The sequence below is a fragment of the Lethenteron reissneri genome, chromosome 5 (assembly GCF_015708825.2).
Source record: "Lethenteron reissneri isolate LAM-NWPU_2019-01 chromosome 5, ASM1570882v1, whole genome shotgun sequence".
Taxonomy (NCBI): domain Eukaryota; kingdom Metazoa; phylum Chordata; class Hyperoartia; order Petromyzontiformes; family Petromyzontidae; genus Lethenteron; species Lethenteron reissneri.
Window position 1 is genome coordinate 9,064,342 of NC_083783.1, and position 25,018 is coordinate 9,089,359.

General features: G+C 46.5%; 1 protein-coding gene across 2 annotated transcripts; it reads left to right on the top strand.

Moving 5' to 3' along the window:
- Positions 1 to 2,780: 2,780 nt before the first annotated feature.
- Positions 2,781 to 23,223, top strand: LOC133352431 (vesicle transport protein SFT2B-like). Of its 2 annotated transcripts, XM_061568076.1 has the most exons (8): positions 2,781 to 3,016; positions 9,085 to 9,171; positions 12,340 to 12,422; positions 12,652 to 12,733; positions 14,270 to 14,305; positions 15,101 to 15,159; positions 16,184 to 16,213; positions 16,865 to 23,223. In XM_061568076.1, exons 1-8 carry the CDS (start codon positions 2,951 to 2,953, stop codon positions 16,902 to 16,904), a joined length of 483 nt encoding a protein of 160 aa, XP_061424060.1. In that variant the 5' UTR covers positions 2,781 to 2,950; the 3' UTR covers positions 16,905 to 23,223. The 2 variants fall into 2 exon arrangements, with proteins under 2 accessions (XP_061424060.1, XP_061424068.1); XM_061568084.1 differs by lacking the exon at positions 14,270 to 14,305.
- The last annotated feature ends 1,795 nt before the right edge of the window (positions 23,224 to 25,018 follow it).

The following is a 25,018-nucleotide window of genomic DNA, read 5'->3' on the forward strand; positions in this document are numbered from 1 at the left end:
CCCGCTCGAAATTAAATACAGCTGTTCATCTTCTTGGATCTTTCGGTAAAGTCACGTAGAAGGGAAATAATAAAATAATAAAAATAAAACATAATAAAATAATTCTCACGACGTTTCTGCCACAACGCAAGCAGCCGTCCTCAGGTGAAGAACAGGTCTGTCGGAAAGACAGCGTCTGAATATTTAAGCTTAGATATACGCTGCCAAGCTTGGTGGTGCCCATTCAGACGCTGTCTTCCCTACAGACCTGTTCTTCACCTGATGACGGCTGCTTGCGTTGTGGCCGAAACGTCGTGAGAATTATTTTATTATGTTTTATTTGTATTATTTTATTATTTCCCTTCTACGTGACTTTACCGAAAGAACCAAGAAGATGAATCCCTGCAGTCACGAAAGATTTTAATCGAAAAATGAATACAGCTGGTACATGAAAGGGATACATGAAAGGGAATTGTAGTATCGATCAGTGTTTCTGATCACTGCTGCCATCGTTTGAGCCTGACCAGATAAACGTAAATACAGTACACGCACATTGTGATTTCGAGACAATTGTCTAAAATAACATGGCCATCATGTTTGAGACTCTTTTTTCCTAAGTTGGTGGTCCAGAACACGGCTGTGTGCATGGTACACGCGGCACGGTGATGGGGTGCGTCATTTATCATAAAAGCACTCTCTGTTTCTAGCCTGAACTAATTTTGTATCTCATAATGTACAGAAATCGAATTGGCTCCAAGCTCGGTTTATACATCATAATTTAAAAAAACAGACAATGCTCCTCCTTCACATCCACATTCTAAAAAAGAATACATCCCATCAGCCACACGGCTTTTTGGGAGTGCATTATTTCAGCGGCATTGGTTCAACGCGAGCAAACTGTGGACTGATTTAGACATTAATCATCTCATCGGCAGTCAGATTTGTTTGAACCATCGGTGTTTGAACCATCATCGGTTAAAACAAGCCAACTCTGGACTGTTTCAACAGTGTCTCATCAGAAGAATCAGCTGCAAATATCTGAACTGTTAATATATCAACTGTCAGATATTCACAGGCAAAGAAAGGGGCCCTCAGCGAGATATCGCGGTCGTTATACGGGACCTATTCCGTGTGTTTCCACAAGGGGGGGGCAACACGTGGGTAGGGCGCCACTGTGGCGAGATGTTAACTACCTCGCTGGGTCTACAGGAGGTCGAGGTTTTGAACGCGACCCTGATGCGTCCCCCCCCCCCTCCCCCCGTGGTCGCGTGGTTTTTTCTATGAGCCTCTGGTTTTTTTAATTCCCACATGAACCGCTTCGTTGACTTATCATTTGTGTTCTTGGTTCTTTCGGTAAAGTCACGTAGAATGGAAATAATAAAATCATAAAAATAAAACATCATAAAATAATTCTCACGACGTTTCGGCCACAACGCAAGCAGCCGTCCTCATTCAAACTCTGTCGTCTCGACAGACCTGTTCTTCACCTGAGGACGGCTGCTTGCGTTGTGGCCGAAACTTCGTGAGAATTATTTTATTATGTTTTATTTGTATTATTTTATTATTTCCATTCTACGTGACTTTCCCGAAAGAACCAAGAAGATGAATCCCTGCAGTCACGAAAGCTTTAAATCAAAATTTATCATTTGTGACCAGGTCGTTTCTGAAAAAGAGCTACATCGCTAAGTGTGCCTCATCTGATAACATCTAATTAAATTTTTTTCATTTAATTTTATTTGTTTGTGATTTGCATATCTTTCCTATGCTTTGCATTCCTAATTCCTATTGTGTTTTTTGTATTGTTGTTGTAACGTTCTGACCCGCCCCTACTGGGCATCTGTGAAGAAGAACTCTATAGCTCATCGGATTCATCCAGTATAAATAAATGTTTTGATTCTGACTTCGCTGAGATATCATTTGTGGCCAAATCGCTTCTGGAAAAAAAAACCTATAGCCCAGTGGGCCTTACCTGGTCAAATAAAAGAAAAATCAGTGGTTCTTAACATTTACTGCACCCCTTTGGTTTTCAATCGTTGGAACATGTATAACGTTAATAACTACATAGTTTTTTATGAAACAAAGTAGTTGTATTTACGTGCCCGTGTTCAATTTGTTTAGATGATTTACCCTCTAAAATTTGAGATGCACCCCAGCTTAAGAAGAAGAACCAAAGAGTTTAAGGGTTCCAATGTGCTCCATAATACAGGCTATTTTGGGTTAGATCGCGATATTGGTCGCGAAAGCCCTTAGGGGCCGTCCATAAATGACGTCACGCACGTAGGGGGGGGGGGTCAGACATTTGTGACGATGTGTGACGAAGGGGGGGGGGAGGGGGTGAGAAATGTGACGTCACATCAAAATGCGCAACTTTAAATAAATATAGACAACACGTTCTACTTAATTAAATTGACTTTTTGATAAATGTCTTCTCCTACAACATCAGAATGCAGCGCCACATTAAATACGCACTACAATGACAATAGTTTAAAGCGATTTGAAGCATGTTTTATATTTTTTATGGAAATGTTGTTTTGGGGGGTGGGGGCAGAGCTTTGTGACGTCATATTTGAGGTGGGGGGGGGGGTTACTTTTTGTGACGCCGTGTAACGAGGGGGGGGGGGTCAAAAATCGTCCTTAATCGCGTGACGTCATTTATAGACGGCCCCTTACGCAGTGCCAATGTGCGTTTGTGCCATAAACACATTTTAATTTCTTTTCCAAACGCGAAATTTCAACGCGCGGCTCACCCGCGGCGGGGCACCCGTAGTCACGAGACTCGAGGGGAAAGCCCCTCCCCCACGTGACCCGCGTGTTTACTTCAGAGTCGGGGTCGTCCGCTTCAGCGGTTCGCTCCGAGTGGCAAAAAAACTTTGTAACAAAATAATTTCTCGAACGTAAACGCCAGAGCCACTTTGTTTTTTTTGCTTTCCGCGTCGCCCTCGAGTTGCGTTGTTGGCGCCGCGCCAATAATATGGATAAGCTGAGGCGAGTGCTCAACGGGGAGGAGGATGAGAACGAGAGCGGCCTGGTCGGGCAGGTGAGCCTACGGTCTTGCCTGTTTCGCCAGCGGGAAAAGTTGCATGTCGTGCCCCGCCGCCAAAGCATCGTGCCCTGGTGGCGGCGGGCGCTGTGCACGGACCTCTTTGTTTTACGAGGGCTGTGACACCCGGTAAATTGTATGGTTGAGTTAATCTCCGGATATTTTGTTTGTTTGTTTGCCAAAATGTAAATGCCAGTACAATCAGGGCCTAAGTGTGTCTCTGCTCGCCTTCGATCCGGGGGCTTTGGAGGCGAAGGGGTTGGTGTGTCACGCAGAGATTTGTTAAACTCCAGAACCCGATTCGGCTGCGAGGTGGTAGGTACAGCAAGTAGGGTTTTTTTAATCCGCGTGAGTCTTAGAGTGATGTTACCCCTCCTCACCCTCGTGTGAGTGATTGGTGTTTCCATGTGCAGTACTCCGTTTGGCAACCCAGACATTGGTGCGTTCATTGATAAATAACAGGATATTGGAAATGTAATCGCATCCGTTGTTTGGGATAGTAGTTGGACTGCATAAAGACTCGCCCCTCCACCACAGGAATCTGGTATTTTGGCTGACTTGGAGCTGTAAGCGACTAAATTGAACGGGAAACAATTTTGCGTGAATGCAATGAAGTCTCAAGACGAGATACAAAAAACACAAGCCGGTTCCGCAGTGATTTGGAAGGCTTCCAAACTTGCTGGACTGCGAATGGGAATGCTTGTGACAAGCTGAGATTATCTTAAAAGTCTGCGGTAAGAATGAGGCGTTTCTACCTTAACAATAACTTGGCAGACAATTGTAATGGCAGTAAATACTCCGTTAGCAGAGGGGAAAATGCAAGTCTCCGAGAAAGCTATTCAATGAGGGAGAACAAGTGACAATGACGATCCCATTAGACAAATCACGTCGTTTGCCCTTATTCTCAACTTACGTTGGTATTGTGGAATCATTAAACGCGCTCTGTTTTTTAGCCCTCTTTCGCAAGTGTGCAACGTGTACTTGAAGTGTCGATTGAGTGTTTGCGTTCATGATTTGAATTGTTTTTTCTTTCCCCCTGATGTGACCCAACGGTATTGGGGGGCAAGGGTTGATGGATCACGCAGAGATGTTTGAAACTTCCTAACCCGCTGGGTCACGATGCGACCATGGACATGGGAGCACGGTACACCAACTGGTGTTTTTGCCGAATACAATTTGCCTGGAGCTCTTAAGTGTTATTAATTTGGTGTATTTTCTTAAGCTATTCCAGTTTTTGACCACATACCAAACACTAATGAATGGAATTTTCCTAACCTCACAATGTAAGACCCGCCTAGAAAACAATTATTTGGAGTCGGTGAGGCTTGTTAAGATGTGCATGGTGCGGGAAGGGTCAGGAATCATAGGGATTTCGTGACCGCCACACTTTGCGATCACCCTTCATTAATGACTAGAGATGGAGGCTGCTGTTCCAGCAGATTGATGGCAAGATAAGCAGTCTTAGTACTACTGGCCCTAACCCATTAGCCTACATTCGAACCCTTAAACCTTTACCCTGAGACTCAATCTTAACTCCGAACACCAAACCCCAATTCTTAACCCTGATAACTAACCATATTCTCTTAACCATGTATCCTAAACCCTTAATCATACACAAACAAAACTAAGCATTTCCCCTGAATATTTCATCAACTGAAACCCAAAGAAGGTTTGTGATAGTATTTAATTTAGGTTCTATGTAGACATTAAACATTTGTAGGGGTGGTAGTGCCACAGACGCTTTCTCATCGTCTGCGTGGACAGTTGTACGTTTTTTTAATGTACTGTACAGAAGTATGGTTCCTGTTTTTTGCCGCACCCTGTTTAAAAAGGTCTTAATATTAAAGTCAAACTATGTGTGTGTGTCTTCTCAGTTGAAGTCAAACTAAGTGTATGTCTTCCTCCGCTAATGAGTGTAGGGGTGGTGCTGATATCTGCCGGGCAACCTTGAATCGGTGGTGGAAATTCCACATTCCTATGGTTTGGGGAAAGTCATGCGTCATGAAGTGGCATACTGTACACGTTTAAGCGCTCTCTTTAATGGCTGTATCTTGTTACATGTGTACAGATGTGTGGGTGTAATGACCTTCTGAGGTTAATAGTATCCGTGATGTATTTTGTCAATGCATTATATATGACCTTTTCTCTTTCGCGACACACTTTGTTGAGGATTAGGGTAAGGTTGAGCCAGGTGAGTGCATTGTCCAGGCTTTGCCCAACCATGAGACGTCATTTGCAAATTGCATGAATCCATTTAATGCCAACATCAGTTTCCACTCTCGAAGAGCCAAGCCACGGTTGTTACGAGTGTATAACAAACATGACAGGGTACAATAATCATAACATATGTAGCAATAATTTTGTACATTGGATGAGTTTTGAAGAGTTGCGACTCTTGGTTTGAATGCAGATAAAATTATATTTCTCTTTTGACGCATTGTGAATGACCATCATGGAGCATTGTTACGTAGAGTACTTGTGCTCAAATCAGGGTGGCATTTAATGGACGAATTCCAAAAAATATTTCACCAATAGACCTGGAAGTCGCAACATGGTGTGTAATGTTAACGTATTAGGAGATTAGCATGTAAGCCATAACAAACATTGTCCCCCTTCCTGTTTTTCATGGGACACTAAATTTAGTTGGTTGGGGAATGTGTTGAGTAGAGACAAACCCGTAGACTTGCATAGAGACCCATAGACATGGACACCCACCCATAGATTATAGGGAAGATGCAGCGCCTTGCGACCTCTGGGTGAAACGCGCTTTATAAGTGTAAATTATTATTATTATATGGAGGTGCCACCGGATTAGCGAGAGACCGAGGGTGAGACCGGGGAATGTGGCAGATTGAGATATCAGGACAGTGGATGTGACTCGAGAAAAGGCACAGAATAGAAGCATATGGAGAAGGACCAATTGAGCAGCCTATTCCATGCAGTTATGGCTAATTTTTTTCTGAAAAATGGAGTAACTCCCTTTAAACAAAACGAGCTCTTGCTTGCAAACTTGAGCTTGTACAAGGCCCTTAGGCAACGAACTGCATAGCCACTAAGTTGACTCGCAAATGAATGCAGGTGATCCACTTTTCCCCTTGATAGCTTGGTCTGAAGGCTTTCTGACTAAAAATTTAAAGCCCCATTACATGATGGGTTTGGGATGCTGCCACTGGACTTGCATTCCAGGGGTCGCCGATTGATTTCATGGCGTGGCAGTTGAAACAATGGGACAAGTTTGTTAAAATCTCCCCGCCTGTGTCCGCCCAGCAGTATAAATGATAACACCATAGTTCATAGATCGGCAGATAACTTTGTTGTGGTAATGTGTGGGTACTCCCATCCCTTCCAATATGTCTGGTCAGTGTGGACAGTAACCCAAAATACACCCTTGTAAACAATTTATGAAGTTTTAGGAGGAGCACGGTATATTAATCCCATTCTCCTGACGTATAAAGGTTGATCCAACTCAAAGACAAACAGCTATTATCTTGTAGCACATGGGCTGTGTTCGGCTTGGCTGTCACAAGCACGTTTTCAGCTTCCTTCATGAGAAAAAGAGCCTTTTAAAATGCATTTACGAGCTTCCTCACAGCACTCCTGAGGAGTTGCGTTGCAATGAGGTTGTGAAGTATTGTGGGAGTAATGTTTGTGCCATAATAGCGGTTAACATTTCTTGGCAATTAAGCTTCACACGATCTGACAGCCCAGGACGCAGGCCTAGGTAAATATTTATAAGATTAGAGCTCTTTCACTAAAGACATATGCGCCAACGACTGCATAAAAAAAACATGTTAAATTAGTTTCTGCCCCAGGGTGGTTGGGAAGGCGTAAGCTCCCCTTACGGCACGGATTAGCGGTCACTTGAAAGGATCTTGGAGGCAACTCTGTGACATCCGCTTCTGTGGGCGGTTCTGCAATGCGAAGGGTTGCGCCGCTGTGCGAGCAATTCCCAATTGACATTTCGGGGGGCATGGCGTGATGGCAATAGCACAATCGGGATACAATAGTGGGGGGTTGGGGAAAGATAGAATGCATTTTTCAAAAAAAAAAACGTGGAGTGTGGCCAGCGTACGTGTGACTGCATGCAAGCTTTGCCTTCTGCAGCTCGTGTAGCTGTCTGCGTTCCGGAGAGGTTGTGCCACAGACGGGTGTTACATTTCGTTATCGTCGAGCGTGGATGTCAAAACCTGACACCGCCTTGCAAATTTAAAATTGGTCCCGAAGAAGGATTTACACTTTTACAGCCTGCGGTTATTGTCAATAAAATATTTAAGGGGGGGGCTGTAAATTGCTGAAAGTAATGTCACAGTGGCAATACGAAAGCGCTCGCAGAGAGGGCATTCCGAATTAAAAATGCATGCAAGGAAAGGGCTGCTTTGTCAGCTATACAAAATCAGCTGTTTCAAATTTGTTACCGGGCTACGTTTTGACACATATACATGAAAGCTTGTGCTGGTCAGCACACTAGCATTTCAATCCAGAGGTGGCCGGTTCGATGCTATCTCGTCGGCACGGCAGTTGAAAAGATGGTGGGGATCCTGTCTCTGTCCACCCAGGAGTGTAAATGGTTACACCACAGTTTCCCGCATCTCTGAGTAGTACGGTTGGCTGCGTACAGGGCAAAGGAAGTTCTACATACATGCATTCAGTTAGCCATTCGGCATCTGTGAAAAAGAGCTTCATAGCTCATCGGATTCCTCCATTGTAAACACATTTTGATTCTGTAAATTGTGGAGACTTTCAATGCTTCCATGAAGAATAGGCTAAATACCTAATATAGGGTCATTCTAGAGCTCCCTCTCGTGAGTGGAGGCCCTTCCGCCAGTAGTGGAGTGAGTAAGGTATTGCAGGATGGCACTTTTACCTTTTTTTTTTAAACATGAAAACTGTGAAGAGGAATTGCACAACTTGTAAGCACCGAGGAAGGGACATTAATGACTACAGTTCTTGTCATGAATTCACGTCTGCCATTAGGTTATTTTTTCATCATCATCATCATCATTTAAAGATCCTTGTTTGGGGATTGTCAGAGATGACTATAACCGCAGCATCTCTCAAATCCTCCTTAACAGGATCTTTATAACCCCCATGCCTGCCTGCCCCTTTTCGTTATTACTTTTCTTGTGTTCTTTCAAACAATGGCCCTCACTTCATTTAATAAGTTATGGGCGGCATGCTGCGAATGGGCTTAACATCTCCTCACACCTGTAAATTCAGCCCATCTTCCTGTTTGGCATGAAGCCCAATTGCCCCATGATACTGAAAGAGTTCAATAAAAAAAACCCTGTTGATAATGCATTTTAGCTGGGTGGAGGTGGCGCAAGTTTGTAATCCAGCATTGGAGGCGACGGTTGGTGGATCACTCAAACGTTGCGAAACTCCCCTCCGTTAGGCGTCGAAGTGTCATACCCTGGCTGGCCAGGAGAATTCCGTACAGCAACAATGCGGATTCCACCTGTTACATCTGAATGGATTCGAGTGTTTCTCCCTCACATGCGTGGGTTTGCTCCGGGTGCTCTGGTTGCCTCCCACGCCACGCATTAATTGGCCGGTGACGCCTCAATTGATAGAGGACTCCAGAGCGCTGGCAATTGTTGCTGCCTTCAAGCTTGTCTCTGTACGCGAGCGAGCAAATCCTGTGTGATGCGTTAACATTTTAAACTTCTTCTTCTTCTTGGTTCTTTCGGTAAAGTCACGTAGAATAATCATGAGGACGGCTGCTTGCGTTGTGGCCGAAACGTCGTGAGAATTATTTTATTATGTTTTATTTTTATTATTTTATTATTTCCCTTCTACGTGACTTTACCGAAAGAACCAAGAAGATGAATCCCTGCAGTCACGAAAGCTTTAAATCTAAACTTATTCTTATTATGCTCGATGTTGGTAAGCCAAACATTCACTGGCCCCTGTGCATTCATGTGATCTTAGGATTTGGCAAAGGACCTTGTGTGAATGAATACACCACGAGCATAATAAAAACGGCTTCGTGTTCATCTCCTTTGTAACCGTGCCCCGTGATGTTGTTGCCCCGTGCGACTCGCCACCCGCCGACCCCCTACGCCCAGATCGTGGAAGGATCCACGCTGAGTTGGGGAACACGCTTGAAGTCCTTCGTTGCGTGTTTCATCTTCGGAATCCTGTGCTCCATCCTGGTGAGAGAAGCTGCTGCATCTTCGTTCACATGGCGACACGCACATCCTACCGCAACCATAATAGAGGTTTTTTTTGGGTTAGCTCACGTAAATATATAAATGTGTCGTTAAACCCGCCACCAGCCGAAACAGCCAACTAGTAAGGGTTGTCACGTAAACAGAAGGTGCCAATTCGATACTAGTACAGCAACACTGGCGTGTTGGAGAGCCAAGCCACAAGATTTACAATCTGAGTACGACGTTTCGCCACTATTTACAACCAGCTTCATCAGGCGACAGCCGGATTTGCGGAGAAGTCCTCCTGTTTCGTTCCTTATATAGAGGCGTAGATGCGGTGACCACACTACCGCCGGGCGCGGTGGTGACGATGAGAAGGGTTAACTGCAGACCAACAGATGTGTACCGAGGCGCATCTGATAATTTTGTGATCGCTCTTCGTGTGGCTGGGTTTGAGCAGGCTGCCACAAGCTGGTTTAAACTGACAGCGGCAAAATCTGGCGGTTTCCAAAAAACTGGCTTTTTTTTACTGGTTCATGGTAGCTTTGTTTTTGGAAGCCACGTCATGCAATGCCTGGTCAAAACAAATAAGCTCATGGTCTTGCATGCACATCAGTTCTTAAACGTTTGAAAATGTTATGGCGATTGTATTATGTGTCCTAGGATATAATATTCGCGATAATCTCGTTTTTGTTAAATGTTTCATTTTGAGACCAAATATTGACGAAACAACAGCAATTAAAGTTCGCAATACTCATTAAAGTTAGCAAAATATAGCTATTTACCCATGAAATGTGGGCGTTTTCATATGTTTTATGGAGTAACTGACTACGTAATGGCATCACTTCTGCATTTCATTTAGAATGTATTTAGTAATGCCTCGTTTAACGAACAGCATGTGCATCATTCGTATTATAGATCATAATATCATTATTAGAAGATTTATGGCAGGAATACGTTTAGTGAACTGCAGTTAAAGACAGTTTAAGTCATCTTTATTCGTACTGGAAGAACATTAGAGCATACCAAGGATGCATTAAACTTGTGAAATCTAATTACAAAGTTAAGGGAAACTGATATAGCGATGATCGTCATGTTGTGGCATTTAGTCGTATTATGTAAGACTGTACGCTTGGCCAGATTTGCAAGTGTCTCTACGAGAGATAGTCTGTAAACAATTGACAGGTAAGCGTACACACATACACATGTGTGTGTGTGTACGCTTTCAGTTTAACATTCACCTCTCCTGCAGTTGGCCGAACTGTCACAAGGATGACGATTTAAAAATGTATTATTTTGTTGTTTAGTCTCTTTTGTATTATTCTTTGGGTCTTTGTGTTGCGATCGAAACGTCGTAGTTTTTTGTTATTTTCTTTGAACCTATCTACGTGACTTTTACCGAAAGATCAAAAGAATATGAATTCCTGCAGTCACGAAAGCTTCAAGTCAAGATCTCTTTTGTATTGTACGGCTCATTACATATGTCTGTTTTTCATTGTAATTCTGGCAAGTTCTGTCTCATTAATTGAATCGGCCTGAAAGTATCATCATGTTATAAAATTGTTTCCATGAACAATTGTTTTTTTTACTCGCACAATTTGATGCACATATCGTGAACGTCAACGCCGTTCTGATGGGAGAATTGTCATCGAGTTATTCTGTTTAAACTACTTTCTGCCACCAGGTGTCATCACGGTATTGGTCCCAAATTTGATCATCGGGCAAAGACCCATTTTTAAAAAGGGTTTACCCTTTTTTTCATGCTTGTGGCAGGCTTTTATTTTGTCTTATTCCCCCAACTTTATTTTATTGTGCTAGTGATGCCATGTCATAGATGATGCATCCAATCAGATGTCTCGCATAAGCGTGCACTCCTTTCATGGTCGAGAATGGCCCACGGAAGAGGATACAACAGAGCTACCTCTGAGTTCTCTTCAAGTTACCTCTGGTCTACACAGCATGGAAAAGGACTTCCCCACCCTCCCTGCCACAGGAAGTAATGTTCATCACGTGACAATCAAAAGGGTATTGTTAAGTGTCACACGTAGATTTTAGCTACACTAATTCGCCGAACCAAATTTAACGTGATATTATACTGGTAGGAACTCACTGGTTCCACCAGCCCACAGGGGATTATTGTGTCCCTCCGTCGTGCAGGGAGGGGCTGGGTGGGGAGGGAGGGGGTGGGGAGGGAGGGGCTGGGTGGGGAGGGTGGGGAGGGGCTGGGTGGGGAGGGTGGGGCTGGGTGGGGAGGGGTTGGGTGGGGAGTGGCTGGGTGGGGAGGGTGGAAGGGGTGGGGCTGGGTGGGGAGGGGCTGGTCATCCCGTTGTGCCTTTATAAAACTCAACGTTTAACCTACTCACGCCGGCTTGTGCCCGCCCTCACAGTCGGGCATATTTGCGGAATACACCACGCCGCCATTGACCCTGGCCATTGACCGAGCAACCCAACGTTCCTACCAGCTCCCTCCGCAGGAATGTGTTTTCTGCATAGTTATTGGTGGCAAGGCTGAGACCATCAACTCCCTTATACAATACTTGAGAACCAGGATTCATCACAGGCTGCTGCCTGGATTTGAACCTAGGATTTGAACGGTGCCAGCTCTGTGCTTTGACATCTGGGCCACACTTGGTCTGCCTTCTTGGTCCTCTTTCTCCACTCGTATTTTTCTCCTGGGCCATCTGCACATCCACTCCTCAGTTCTTCATATCTCTGGCTCACCTCTTCGAAACGCCTCTTCCTAGGCCTGCCCCCCGGTGCTTTGCCCTGGTGCTTCCTTGCTCCTAACCTTTCTTCCAATGTCCGTTTTATTTTATTATGTAACATCCCTGCCATCTGAGTCAACCATCTTATTACTGGTCCAACAGATCATCTATTTAATTAATAAAGCCTTTTATTTTTTGAGCCATCAAAAAAGACTGCTTGACAACTTTAAAGGAAGGTGGGGGGGGGGGGGCATGCAGTGAAAGGAAGAGGAGAACGCAAGATTGTACAGGATGGAGGGAGTTGAAGCCAACGATACTGCCCTCGAGCAGAGAAATACAGACATAAAAAAACGAAGCCTTTGTTTGTGAAACTATTCAACTCTGAAATGAAGTAATGTTCTGAGCGTGCTTGCCATTGCTTGATCTTTAATCCATGGCTCTCCTTTCCCCCATCACTCTGGGACAGGGCACTGTGTTCCTGTGGTTGAAGAATGGGCTCATCCTCTTTGCTGTGTTTTACACGCTGGGGAACATCTGTGCTCTCTGTAGGTAAGGTCACATCACAGCTGCCTTGGCCTTGAGTGGGCAACATACAGCCTCTCGGCCAGAAGCCCAGGGCCTGCTTTTTGTGTTTAGTTTGTTGTCCTTCCCCCGCACCTCCAATTAGTACGATTGGCTTCGTACTGTGCGAAAGAAGTTAAACGTACATACACGCGTGTTGCGCGCTTTGCGTGCTCGCTCGCTTGCCTGTGTGACCTTGGTATGTTCCCCCCCACAGCACCTGCTTCCTGATGGGCCCTCTCAAGCAGCTGAAGCGAATGTTCAATCCGGCGCGGGCCATCGCCACCAGCGTCATGCTGGTGAGGCCACTCTTGCCGCCATCGCATAGTCGTCGTCATCAAATCCTATCACATCATTGGAACGTTTGGTATTTCCGCCATTCTTATCGCGCAGGGGTCGGGCAACCGGCGGCTCCGGAGCCTCGCGCGGCTCTTGACGGCAGAGGTCGCAAACGGGTTTTGATTCCTTACCCGTACCCGTACCTGGCAGCACCAGGGTCGCGAACGGGTACCCGTACCCGTACCCTACCCGATACCCGGCTACCCGTACCCAGCCGGGTATCGAGTAGGGTACGGGTTACGGGTACCCGATTGCGACCTCTGGGATGAAGCCATCTTGCAGGCCCGGGTGGGTTGATTCTAGGAACTTGAATTGTGAGAAGAGACAAGACGTTGGGAAATGAGTGACAAACGGTGACTCACCAGTGACTCACGGTCTACCCGTACCCGTACCCGGCCGCACCAGGGTCGCAAACTGGTACCCGTACCCGTACCCGGCTGGGTACCCGGCTGGGTACGGGTAGCCGGGTATCGGGTAGGGTACGGGTATCGGGTACCCGGTTGCGACCTCTGCTTGACGGACTGCCTCGTGACGTGACGTATTTATGTATTCACATGCACTGGGGCTCTTAAAATATTGAGTTTTTTACCGAATTCGAAAAAACTGCCTCTTGTTATTTTGGTTTCCGACCCTTGTTATAGTGCAAGGCCCATCACAGAGTCTGTGTTGTACAGATAGAGTCTGCAGTCTTTTACCCTTCTATCTGGCAACAAAACTGACACCTTTTTTACAAGGCGTCATGTTTGCATAGACCACAATACCTGCAGCCATAATGCAAACAAAAAACATAACTCTGATAGGTGTCAGTTTTGTTGCCAGATAGAAGGGTAAAACAACAATTATCATATTTTTTACTGGCAAATGAGGTTCCAATGGTGAGTCTGCAGTCGTTTCGCAGGAGGGGGCGACATTGCTATGTGTTTTCCCCAGTTGAGTCATTTGCGGGTACATTTTACAAATGTATCAAATTTGGACCATGATGCTGGCACACCATGGCCCACTCTGCAATCGTCATTGTGTTGTTCCTTTCATTCAGGGTTTCCCACTGAAGGATTATTTCGCCTTGAGATTCCATATCGCCTAAATGTTTGATTAGTCCCACATCACCTTAACCACAATTGGGCCAACCCGGAGTGTCTCTCATCGTCCTCTCTACTGATGTTTCATCTCCGTGTGTGTTTATGTGGGTGGAGCGGTAGAGTGGTTTGTGCAGTGTTTTGTAACTTCCCAGCCATGGACACCATCGGTGCTACATGTCCTGACCCTCCGCTGGGTCAATTGAGTTTCAAATGAGTACCTAATGTCGCGTGATGTTTTCAGCACTGGAGAGACAAACCTGGTCGGGCTTGATGTTGGCCTCGCCACGCCATCTTTGCCCATTCCCGCCTTAATAGGTGCTCGCTAACACCACTTGCCCCAAACAGTCTGTTAAGGCGATAACGGGGGATCTTTGTCTGTGTATGATTATATTTGGCTTTGTGTGTGTGTGTATGCAGTGCTGTCTGGTGTGCACGCTCTGCTCTGCCTTCTGGGTAAGTGCGATGGTGGACTAAGCCTTGATGTGGTGGGCACCCCACAGTGCCGTGGCCAATGTGCGGCACTGCTTTCATCTGTCTTAAATACCGCTCGGCTGCCTTGGCGCTTGCTGTGTCAACACTTGCCAGTGACCAAATCGCCTAGAATGCATCAGATCTCGGATTCTAAGCAGGGTTGAGCCTCAAAGCTCAATCGTTACGTGCCTTATGCACACGTACGTGCCTACGCGCATTGAGTTTTGGCCTGCGTATGTTTATGAACCGCATTGATGCACATTCAAACCGCTTCATAGCCAATTGTTATACGCGTCATGTGGGCGTGGTTAAGGTGACCAACGCCAACATTGTCCATTGAGTAATTTAATATAATAATAGGGTTTCACCCCTTTTTTCTGGCAACAAAACTGAAACCTTTTAACAAGGAATTCATGTCTGCATTAGCCACAATGCTTGCAGTCAAAATGCAAACAAAAAACACGCTGTGATAATATATACATTGTCCTTGAAACTGATTGGCCCACACCAAGGGACCAGAGTTTTGTTGCCAGAAAAAAGGGGAAAAACCCTATTATTATATTTTGGTACTGGCAAAGGAGGTCTAATGATGACATTGAGTAATTGTTTCACAAGTGGCTAAGGCGAGCTGGCTGGCTGGCTGATGAAGGATCGTGGGTGGATGACGATAACCCGGCACTAATTGTGCTGTCTGCGTTGTCTGTTGAGCTCTTGCCAATGTGGGTTTCTTGTCCATGTGTCCGCCGTCTCACTTGTGTCGTTTTTGTCTGTCTGCAGTGGAAGAACAAGCCTCTGGCACTGCTCTTCTGTGTCCTGCAGTTCCTCTCCTTGACCTGGTAAAGATGATATCTGCCCATGGGCTCTGCCACCAGTGTCTGCAAAGGCAGTGGTGGTGGTGGTTAGCATGCTCTGTTGTGAGCCTGGCGACCTGAGTTCAAATTCCCGGCCACGGTTAACGGCAGTGGTGATTGCTGAAGTGTGGGTTGACAAGTTGTATTGAAGGAGGTTCCCCAGGACCCAGTTGAGCAGTCTGGGTTGACCCAAACTGATCAGCGTGAAGTATGGAGAAAGGTGCCTAGTGCATATGAGACTACGAGTGTTGTTATTCGTGGACACGTTTGCGTATACTTTCAGATTACAACAATTCTCCAATATTGGAGTTATTTAGTTATTTTCAGCACAATTTTGAACTTTTTCTCATTTTCAGACCTCCATCTATTCTGTACCAATGTAAAATGTCTTCATTCAGCATGAAAAACGGGACAAAAAAAATCGGATTGTCCTTATTTTCAGCTTTTTGAGATTAATCCAAAAATCGGGAATGCATCTCAAGGGTGCGCATATATCCAGTGTCCACTTCGTCTGTTAAATGTTATTGTTCTAACAAGTAAAAATGTTTCTGCTCAATCGTGTCGTTATAATGTCTAGAGCCATAAACGTCTTCCACCTGACACCGCCAAACAAGCCAAGTTGTCACGCGGGCAAATGTCCCAATTGATTTTGTATTTCAGAAAAAACTAATTATGTTGAAAAGAAAGGAAACATTTAGATAATTCTGTACGCTGTTGCTTTTCCGCACATTCTGCCACGTGACGACTTGCTTTGTTTGGCTGTGCCGGGTGGTAGACGCTTACAGCTCCAATTGGCGTGATACGCGAACGATCTGGCCTAATATAAACCAATTACAAATCGCAGTCTTGATCGTGAAAGCCTACAAATGGAATTAGTCTGACAAGCGTAATAAAGGTATTTCTGCAAGTCGTTGTTGCTATGATAATGCCAGTGTGTACTTGGCTTTACATTAGCGGCGGCAGCGCGGCCAAATCTAATGGGAGTGTCTTTATGGTCCTTTGCCAACAGGTACAGCCTGTCGTACATCCCCTACGCTCGGTAAGCGCCTGCATTCACTTCTTTCACATCGACACTGGTTTCCCCCCCCCTTAAACACACAGCAGCGCGGTTTGATTCCTCGCTGAATATTTTATGGGCTCTCGCTGGCTGACCCGGAGTCGGCGGCACGTGAACTCGGAGCCACAGCTCCTTTTGCGGGGAGGTCTACTGGATGTGGTGTGCCTGGTGCGGGCATTTTTGCCGCGTCACTGACCCGGACAGGTCTGGCTGAAATGAAGCCCTGGATAGCGGTGTTCACCTAGCAAGCATAAATACGATGTCTTGTGATAGAAAAGACAAGGTTAGTTGAAGACAAACGCCACACTGCCCTCAATATAAAAAAATAAATCGGTGGGGTTCTGTAGGTATGTTTGTTGAACTTCTCTCGCATCGTACTTAGCCACAGATGCTAATCGGAGCTGCAATTGCCGCTCTTCATCGGAGCAATTTAAGGGAATGTTTCTTGTTTCGCCCCCCCCCTCTCTCTGTTCCTCTGTCTCCCACTGCCACCCCTCTCTCCCATTCCCCCCCCCCCCTGTCTCCCATTGCCCCGTGCGCACACCGCTCTTGCTTGTATTCCCCCCCCCCCATACCTGTTCCCCTCCCTCTGTCACCCCTCGTCCCGTGCCCCCCGTGTGTATCCTCCAACAGGGACATGGTGAAGAAATGCTTCACGTCCTGCCTGGCTTAACCGCAGTCAAGGGGCCGTCAAACATTCCCTCCACCACCCCCCGCAAAGCTCACGGATTGTACCCTCCCACGGGGGCATCATCAGCAGCCACGATCAATCCACTGCCGAGTGAAGGCCTCACCAAGTCGTCGCGCCACCTCTTTCCGATCCTACGCACGAGCCGATCTCGTCGCTCCATCTCCCCGGGTGAACGTGCTGTCGCCCTGTCGTTATTGTTGACCGTCGGCCGCCATCACTTTCCTGCCATGACGTGTCTTTTGGAGGGGAAGGCCTGCTTACTTCCTTAAAAGTCTTAATGGTGTCTTTAACCCGCGTACGTTTCTCCCGCTGCGCGTAAAGACATAGCAGCCATGCCCAAATGAACGTATTGGCGGTACACCAGTGCGCGGAGTGTAATTTTATTTTGCTAATTTTGGCCAATACTTATTTATTTTACCGCGATTCGCAACCCGATCAAAAAGTCTTGCCTGGGTGGTGCGTCAACATCAGTTCTGGTGATGTCGAAGCAGTTGTAAGGCGAATGTCCGTTGAAATTTAGATTTTAGACTGGTGTGTTATGCTGCACCGGTGTACCGCTAATACGTCCAAATGCTGGTTTGGACATCTGCTACGTGCTTCAAGGGAAACTTGCTTACAGACGCCAATGAAGCTCAGTGTTCTGTCGCCTTAATAACGGTTGTGTTTTATAGGCTTATGCTGCAGTGTCAGATATGTTGAGCTGCATGCAGCACATATACTCAGAAGGCCCGGGCTCTGCAGGGCTCGACGAATCAACGAGGTTCATTCTTCACACTGACTGTGGTGTTTAGTTCAGCTTTGCCGATTCGTGCTGTCTGAAAGTGGCCTTTAATGACGTCGCGCCTTTAGATAATCATGATTGATTCCACACACACAATGTTAGACATTTATACGTGAATGGTTTTTCGTGGCTGTACAGAAAGGCACACAATGTTACATTTTCACTGAAAAAGCACACATTTAAAAGTTACAAAAAATGTTGAGGTGACTGGGTGGATCAGAGCATTTAAGTACTGTGCCAGCAATGCTAATTTCTTGGGTTCGAATCTAGGTTCACAAGTACAGTGAGTTAATGTTCTCAGCCTGGTCACCAAAAACGGCACAAAACATCGCATTGAATTCGATTTTGCACATAATTTGGCTAAATGTCGGCTATGATAATACAAAATATCGCTCTGTCACGCGATGAGCATCACTCAAATTGGCAGAGTGGGTGAAAAAATTGGTTCCCACTTCCGCATACACCAGAGGTCACTTAAGGGGATCTAAGCGGTAGCTCTCCGATGTCCGCTTCTGTGGGCCGTTCTCTAACACGAAGGGTCGCACTGCTGTGCGAGAGATCGTTTGGATACTTTGTCTCACGACACAATGGCGGTTGCACAGTCGGGATAATATGTGTCAAAATAAAAAAAACGGTGTACAAACATCAAATATAAGAAGTATTTAGGACATGTTGCCTTCTTTTTGTAACGAGGAATCCAAAAAAATACAAAAAGCAGAGTGGCTTTATTTTTACGGTATATTTTTCATGAAGGCCTTTTGAGCGCTGTTTATATTTCTATGTGCACAATATTTGTAGAAAGGTATTTTAATAACTTGCTGCGATGCATTTTGAATAATCTTAAAGATATATTGAGCTCATCGATGCGAGTGTTGTCAATTCACCAGCTACGAATACGCGAGAGGAGCTTTGCTTTCAAAGGCTGGGGGTAACCTCTTCTGCGGGGGAGAATATTCGTGTAACAATCGGCAGCACAAACTGGGACATCGAAACGCTGTACACCACAACCACAAAAACCGACGCAGGAGTGTATAACGTAAGTCGATCATTTGCGTATAATTTGCATCGTGTAAATACTGTAGCAGATGGGTGCATATTGAGCCTGTGAATTGTAATCGATGAGACTATATTCGTACATGCCGAATAGTTTGGGCTTTGGCCATCCAGTGGTTTAGTAACACGTGAAATTTCTTTGCGCTGATTAGCTTGCCAAGGAACTGTTCGTTACAGTCCTCTCAATGGTAACTGCTTATTTGCTTTCACATTCACACACTTAGCGGTGTTAATCTCTATTTTAACTACTTACATTGTTGTTTTCACCGTAATTATTTCTGTTGCATTATGGTGTTCCTTGTACGTTGATGCCAAAATCACGTCGTTCTTAAAGTGCGGTAGTTTGTAAAGTGTTATTTTGTAAATGCCTCATGTTAGAAACAAGTCATTTACGCCTCATTGAAAGATCACTAAGGGGTGCCATGGTGGCGAGGTGTTAACTCCCTCACCTGGTATGCAGGAGGTCGTGGGTTCAATCCCGACTCTGATGCCTGCTGTATATTTGGAGTTTGCATATTCTCCCCATGGTTGCGTGGATTTTTCTCCAGGTTCTCCGGTGTTTCACTCCATATTTAGAAACATTCGTTTAGAGTATTTGGCCGCTATAAATGTCCACATGATAAACCGCAACTTGGTTAAGCTATCATTTGTGGCCAGGTCGCTTCTGAAAAATAGCTCTATCGCTCAGTGGGGCCTTACCTGGTAAAACAACAATAGTTTAGTTTAGTACTGTATTCATGTCGTGAGCATCGCTAAGCACTACAGCTCAAGCACACGCAGTGATCCAGTGCCCTAGACGCAGCCATCTAGAGCAAGCAGCTGAGTGGTCATCATCATCGTCATCATCAGCCATGGTCAATCCCTGATGCACAAAGGCCTCCCCAAACCGCGGCCACCTCGCGCTTGAGCAATCCCAACGAGCACCTTGCACAAGAGATCGGGAAAATACTCGGAATATGATACGTGCGGCATTAGTCTTGCAAACAGCGGACTGCTGGGCACTATCCAGTTGTGTGCGGGTTTTATCTGCTAGATCACTTGTTATACGTTCAATCCATGCGTAGGACTACTTCATTCACCCGCAGGCGTTCTGCCAAATATTTTCCGTTCAGCGACGTTTACACACTCGCATGCCAACTTTCGCGTGCTGACCGCACACGTTTAGGAGTGCCCGTTCGTGAAAAGAGCAAGCCACGTTAGCTGAGGCTGCAGGTGGTCCCCCTTATCCCCTTCTTAATTTGCACCCTTATCGAGAATATGGAATGTGGGGAATGATAATTGATTTTTTAATAATGGTCCCTGACCTCCACGGCGCAGTAGACCTCCCCGGAGTGTTTTATTCAGTCGTGGAAACTAGCAGCAACTCGTTAGTCCCGGACTGGGTGGACACCGGGCCAAGCAGTACGTCGATTGTTGCTTCAAGCCCGGCGGCCTCTCTGGTTAATGCAAAAAAAATATTTCTCAAATCAGCATCAAGGCAGTGCCTGTCTCCCGTTTACAGCCATGAGAAAAATTGGACGCTCCACATTTCTATGGCGAAGGTGATTAAATCCGTAGTCGAACCACCTACCAAAAACAAAAAATGTGTACTAATTTCATCGAACCAAGTAAACCTCCAGCCTGGATTTGAACTCGCTTCCTTCCTATTGCGGCCCGCTTGCTGTGCTGCTGAGGCACGTGGCCGGTGTAATGCTGTCGGGGTATTGACCCTAAATATGCACCGTCTGCCTCGCACCGGCCACCGATGACTGCACGCCCCAAAACAAAACCCGACGCATTCCAATGTGGTTTCTGCATGCACTTAATTTGGCTACAACTCCAGCCTCGCCGAGCGTTCATCTCGCGTGGCAGTGCTGGTGGCAATTTGGTGTTGCACCTACCGCCCGGTCACTTGACCGGATTCCCCCGGGGGGGAGGGGGGGGTAGTTTTGTGGTATCCGCTTCCGTGGGCCGTTCGCTGACGCGAAAGAAAAAGCCGTGCGGGAGATGCGGACGGATGCTTTGCTTTGTCACGCGGGACCAATGGCGCTGTTGGGACGAAATGGTCGGGGAAAGTTTCAGGAGCGTTTCGGTGGTGACGTTGCCGAGCCCGGGTGCAGTTTGTCCAGCCGAAAACGTATACGAGAACAACATTCCAGGAGCGCGCGTCCACAAGCTCGCGATCGCAGCCGTATTGTTTGAAAATGAAAATGTTTGTTACAAGTTACCGTTTATTGTGCACCCACCGAAGGCGGACCGCTTCGTACTCGATCCTCACCCACCTTTGGTGTGATCACGTAACGATTGCCGCTTTAGTCTTGGGAGCGGCCGAGGATGTGGAGCATCGCACCTGCTTTAAGAAGTGCAGCGTGCCGCCATGCTGCGTCGTCGTGCGCGCATCGATTAGGGGTTTGGCAACCCGGTGGGTGTGCCGCGCACGACGATTGACCGGACGTTTCGCTCCGCTTGCTGGGAGCTTCTTCAGGAAAGAAAAACCAGAACAGGCACACGGGAGCGATATGCGGCGCGGCCGAGGAGGCAGTGTGCGTGTGTTGGGTATTCAAGGAGGCAGCTGCACAGCTTGACACGTGGTGTGTAAGTCCACGCCTGTTTTGGAAGTGCACCCCAAGTTGAACGCACATTTGTGGTGAGACCCAGTGGCATAAATAATGCAAAAAGGCAGTTATGCTCTTGACGTGGGATGTTCAACCTGGGCAGGAGTAGAGAATTGAGTATTTGACAACTTTGTATAAAAACACTTTGTATAGTTTACATTTGTGGTTGAATTTAATATTTGAAAGCTAACAAGGACCTTGTTCTCTGGATTATCGCCCCCCCCCCCCCCCCCCCCCATTTTAAAGCGACATTTATGGTGCGGCTTATAATCCGGTAGAGGGTGGAGGGTGAGAAAGACCTGATTTGTATAATTTTATTTGACACGGAGCACAAGTTTGGAGTGAGTCGTATCCTTTTAGGAGCGTCTTGCAATCCAGAACTTATAGTAGCTGTCCACATAGGAGCCTTTGTTAAATTTGAGTGATAATTAAGGATAGTTTGCCTTCAACGGAACTCTAATTGTTTACCTAAGGTTTTGTTGTTATGGTCAATGTAAGCTTTGTGTAGTGTGAAGTGCTGGAAGTGAATATCGTGATGGGCAGAGTTGAGGCCTGAATGGATGATTTGATTTCCTATAATTCGGTTTATTTTATTACCATGATTCGCCAAACTAAGTCGGGTTACACTTTTGCTGTAATAATCACAAGTTGATTCTACATTTTCAGTTAAAGCGATTATGATCAACCTTGCATTGATGTTTTTACATCGCTTGCCGTGTTTTTTATAAATTATTTTTTGGGGGGTTCCATATGTCCGTTCGCAATCGAGCAGAAAACAAATTATTCTCCCATGCTTTTCGCGCAATCATTTTACCAACGGGAACGCGTTCGAACGTGCCTCTGCAAGAAAAAACAACAGCTCCAATTTCCCCGTTGTATTCGCCTCCTCCGCTCACCTCTCGCGAGGCCCCAGAGAGTTGCTACTGTGAGCCCTGACAGAGCGCGGTCGAGTTTAGGTCTGCCCGGTCCACCGCCCGTGTCCACAAATGCGCACCCACCCTCGTTTCGCGAAGATTTTGTTGCTGATAATCCGTCGGGGGGCACCCACCGTTGGCACAAATTATCCCCCCAAAAAAATCCCAATTCCCTGCAGCGGTTGTCAAGTGGTGGGTTGTGTCAAAGGATGTTTAATCTTCACCCTCAATGTTATTCTTCAACAGGCGCCGGACCAAGAGATCACAGACGCGCGCGTTCGTTCGTGTGTCTGTGTGTGTGTAGCGGTTAGCGCGCTACGCTACGAACCCAGCGAGTGATTCCTGCTCAACGCCAACACTATTGACGATTATCTAAACCGGTCCTGAGCCTCCTCTAGGTTGACTCGGCCTCAATTGAGCACCTGCGGTGTGGAAAATATCGCCACTGGGGAGACAAAAGCGGCCGGGCGTGGTGCTAGCCACCCACACCCTCCTGTGCCTTCATAGGTGCTCTCCAAACAGCCCTTACCCCAACAGTCTGTTTAAGGATATACGGGAAGTACTTGCCTTCACATGCCATACCGATGTACCAATTTCCATAAGACACGACGCTTTATACACTTTACACCGTAACAATTCCGTGTACCTGCTCGTGCTTGTCTTTACCACCTCTGCAATGTCGCATTGGGTATATTTATTTAATTTTCCCTCCCCTATCGTTACTTCCCGCTAGTCGGCGGCTGTGTTGGGAATGCCGATGTTTTCACGAGTGCCTGGTTCGGGTTGTGTTATTTGCCACTCGTTGTAGTTACACTCGGCCATTTGTGCCATTGTTACTTTTTAACGAGCCGAGGGTTGTTGTTGTTGTTCAAGCCGGGCCAGCAACATGCCATAATTCACCTTCGTTGCACGTTCTTGTAAAATAGCCATTAGCAAAATAAATACTTTTAAGCAATCTGGCCTGGGGATGTGTTTTTATTGTTGGTTGTTGTTTTTCAGTCCGCTAAGTTGTAGACGCACGACTTTAACAATGCTACTGCATCTGCTTCTCATGGTGGCTGTGATATTAAACAATAGCCCTGCCGGTTTGTTTCGTGGCTCTACCGCGCATTGCTCGGTACGATGTCCGACGTTTCGCTTCACATCTTGGGAGCTTCTTCAGGAACTTATACACGCGCCCCCAACTTACTGCCAGCACGTAGAACGACGCGTCGAATGTCACTCAAAAGCAACACGCGGTACAACCCCAAAGCCACTTGGGAGAGCTGCCAGCGTGTTTCCTTCCATGTAAATGTAAGGTCCGCATGCGTGGGTTGGCCGGCTGATGACTGAACACCCCAATTGAAGCAAAGTCAACTCCACCAATAAGCTCCAAGCATTGTCTCGATTTCGGTGAAATGTTAATGTTGCCAACAATAGCAAAACGGAGTTTGCGGAGCACTTGTGTACGACAGTGTGTCTGTGTATGTTCAAGCGTCTACGGCCACGGGGCAGAATGTTCGGTGCGTCTCAATTAGCCTCTGCCTTGTCCGCAGTTCCGTGTGGTAAAAGCAATTTTGAATAGAGCAATCTTTGGAGCTCGCAAACCTGATACGGGGAGAGAGTAAATAGTACTTTGTGTGTGTCTTTGTGAGGCTGTAAGGTTATACTGCACTATTTTGTGAGCGCTCCAGTTGAGTGTGCGTGTGTATTGTACAAGCGACGGTGTAGCGCTTAGCTGGCCGCGGTACGAACCTGGCGACCCGAGTTTGATTCCCGCTCAGGGCCAACACCAGTGACGCTTTTCTGAACCGGTCCCGGACCTCCCCTAGGTCGACTCAGCCTTAAATGAGTACTGTACCTGGTGCGGTGTGTAAACATCGCCACTGGGGAGACAAAGGCGGTCGTGCGTGATGCTGGCCACCCACCGCCACGTGTACCGTAGCCGGCCTTCATAGGTGCTCGCTAACAACACTTGCCCCAGCAGTCTTGTTAAGGCTATACGGGGGATCTTTGTTTTGTTTTCGTATAGGCGTGATACGAAGACAGCGGGTAGCGTAGTGGTTAGCGCACCGATGTCCCGAGTTCAATGCCAGGTTACGGCTAGCCTAGCATCACTAGGAACGATCTGAGCTGATGCTGATCCTTGCCTCGGTCAACTCGGGAATACAAAGCAGGCTGGGCGTGTTCCTGGGCACACCATCCCCTGATACGGTCAAAATAAGTGTTCGCGAACAGCACTTGTCCCAACAATCTTCTCCGGCTGCAGGGGGGGGGGGGTCTTGTACTTTTAAAGCTGTATGCCCCTTGTGCTTTTCAAGAGCTTAATGTAGAATTTTCCTGAACTCAATAACGTGACATAATGGGTCATTGAATGAACGTTTAAAAGTCTGCCTCGGGAGATCAAACGTTGCTGCGTTTGCCAAAATGGCTCGAGGAGGGCGCGTAGCGCAATCGTCGACTTGCAACCAACGCCGTTGCATGGCTAAAAGAAGCGACATTAATTCGTTCAATTATAACAAGATCATCTGCGGCACGCCACACGGAATGAGAGGCGCGCAACGTGTTTGTTTTAACAGGCGTCACTGTCGATGGGACTCGGAAAGTTGAAACCCTGGCCGCGTGTTTGCTCAACCAATGATGCTGTTGGATAACATTGGCCCGGACTGAAGGGTTTAAAGTGATATTTGATGTGAAGTGGCGGTGGCTTTCGTCTGTTTATTAATGTGCAATTGTGGTTTTTGACGTTGGTGCCACAAAGTGCGTTGCTCTGTA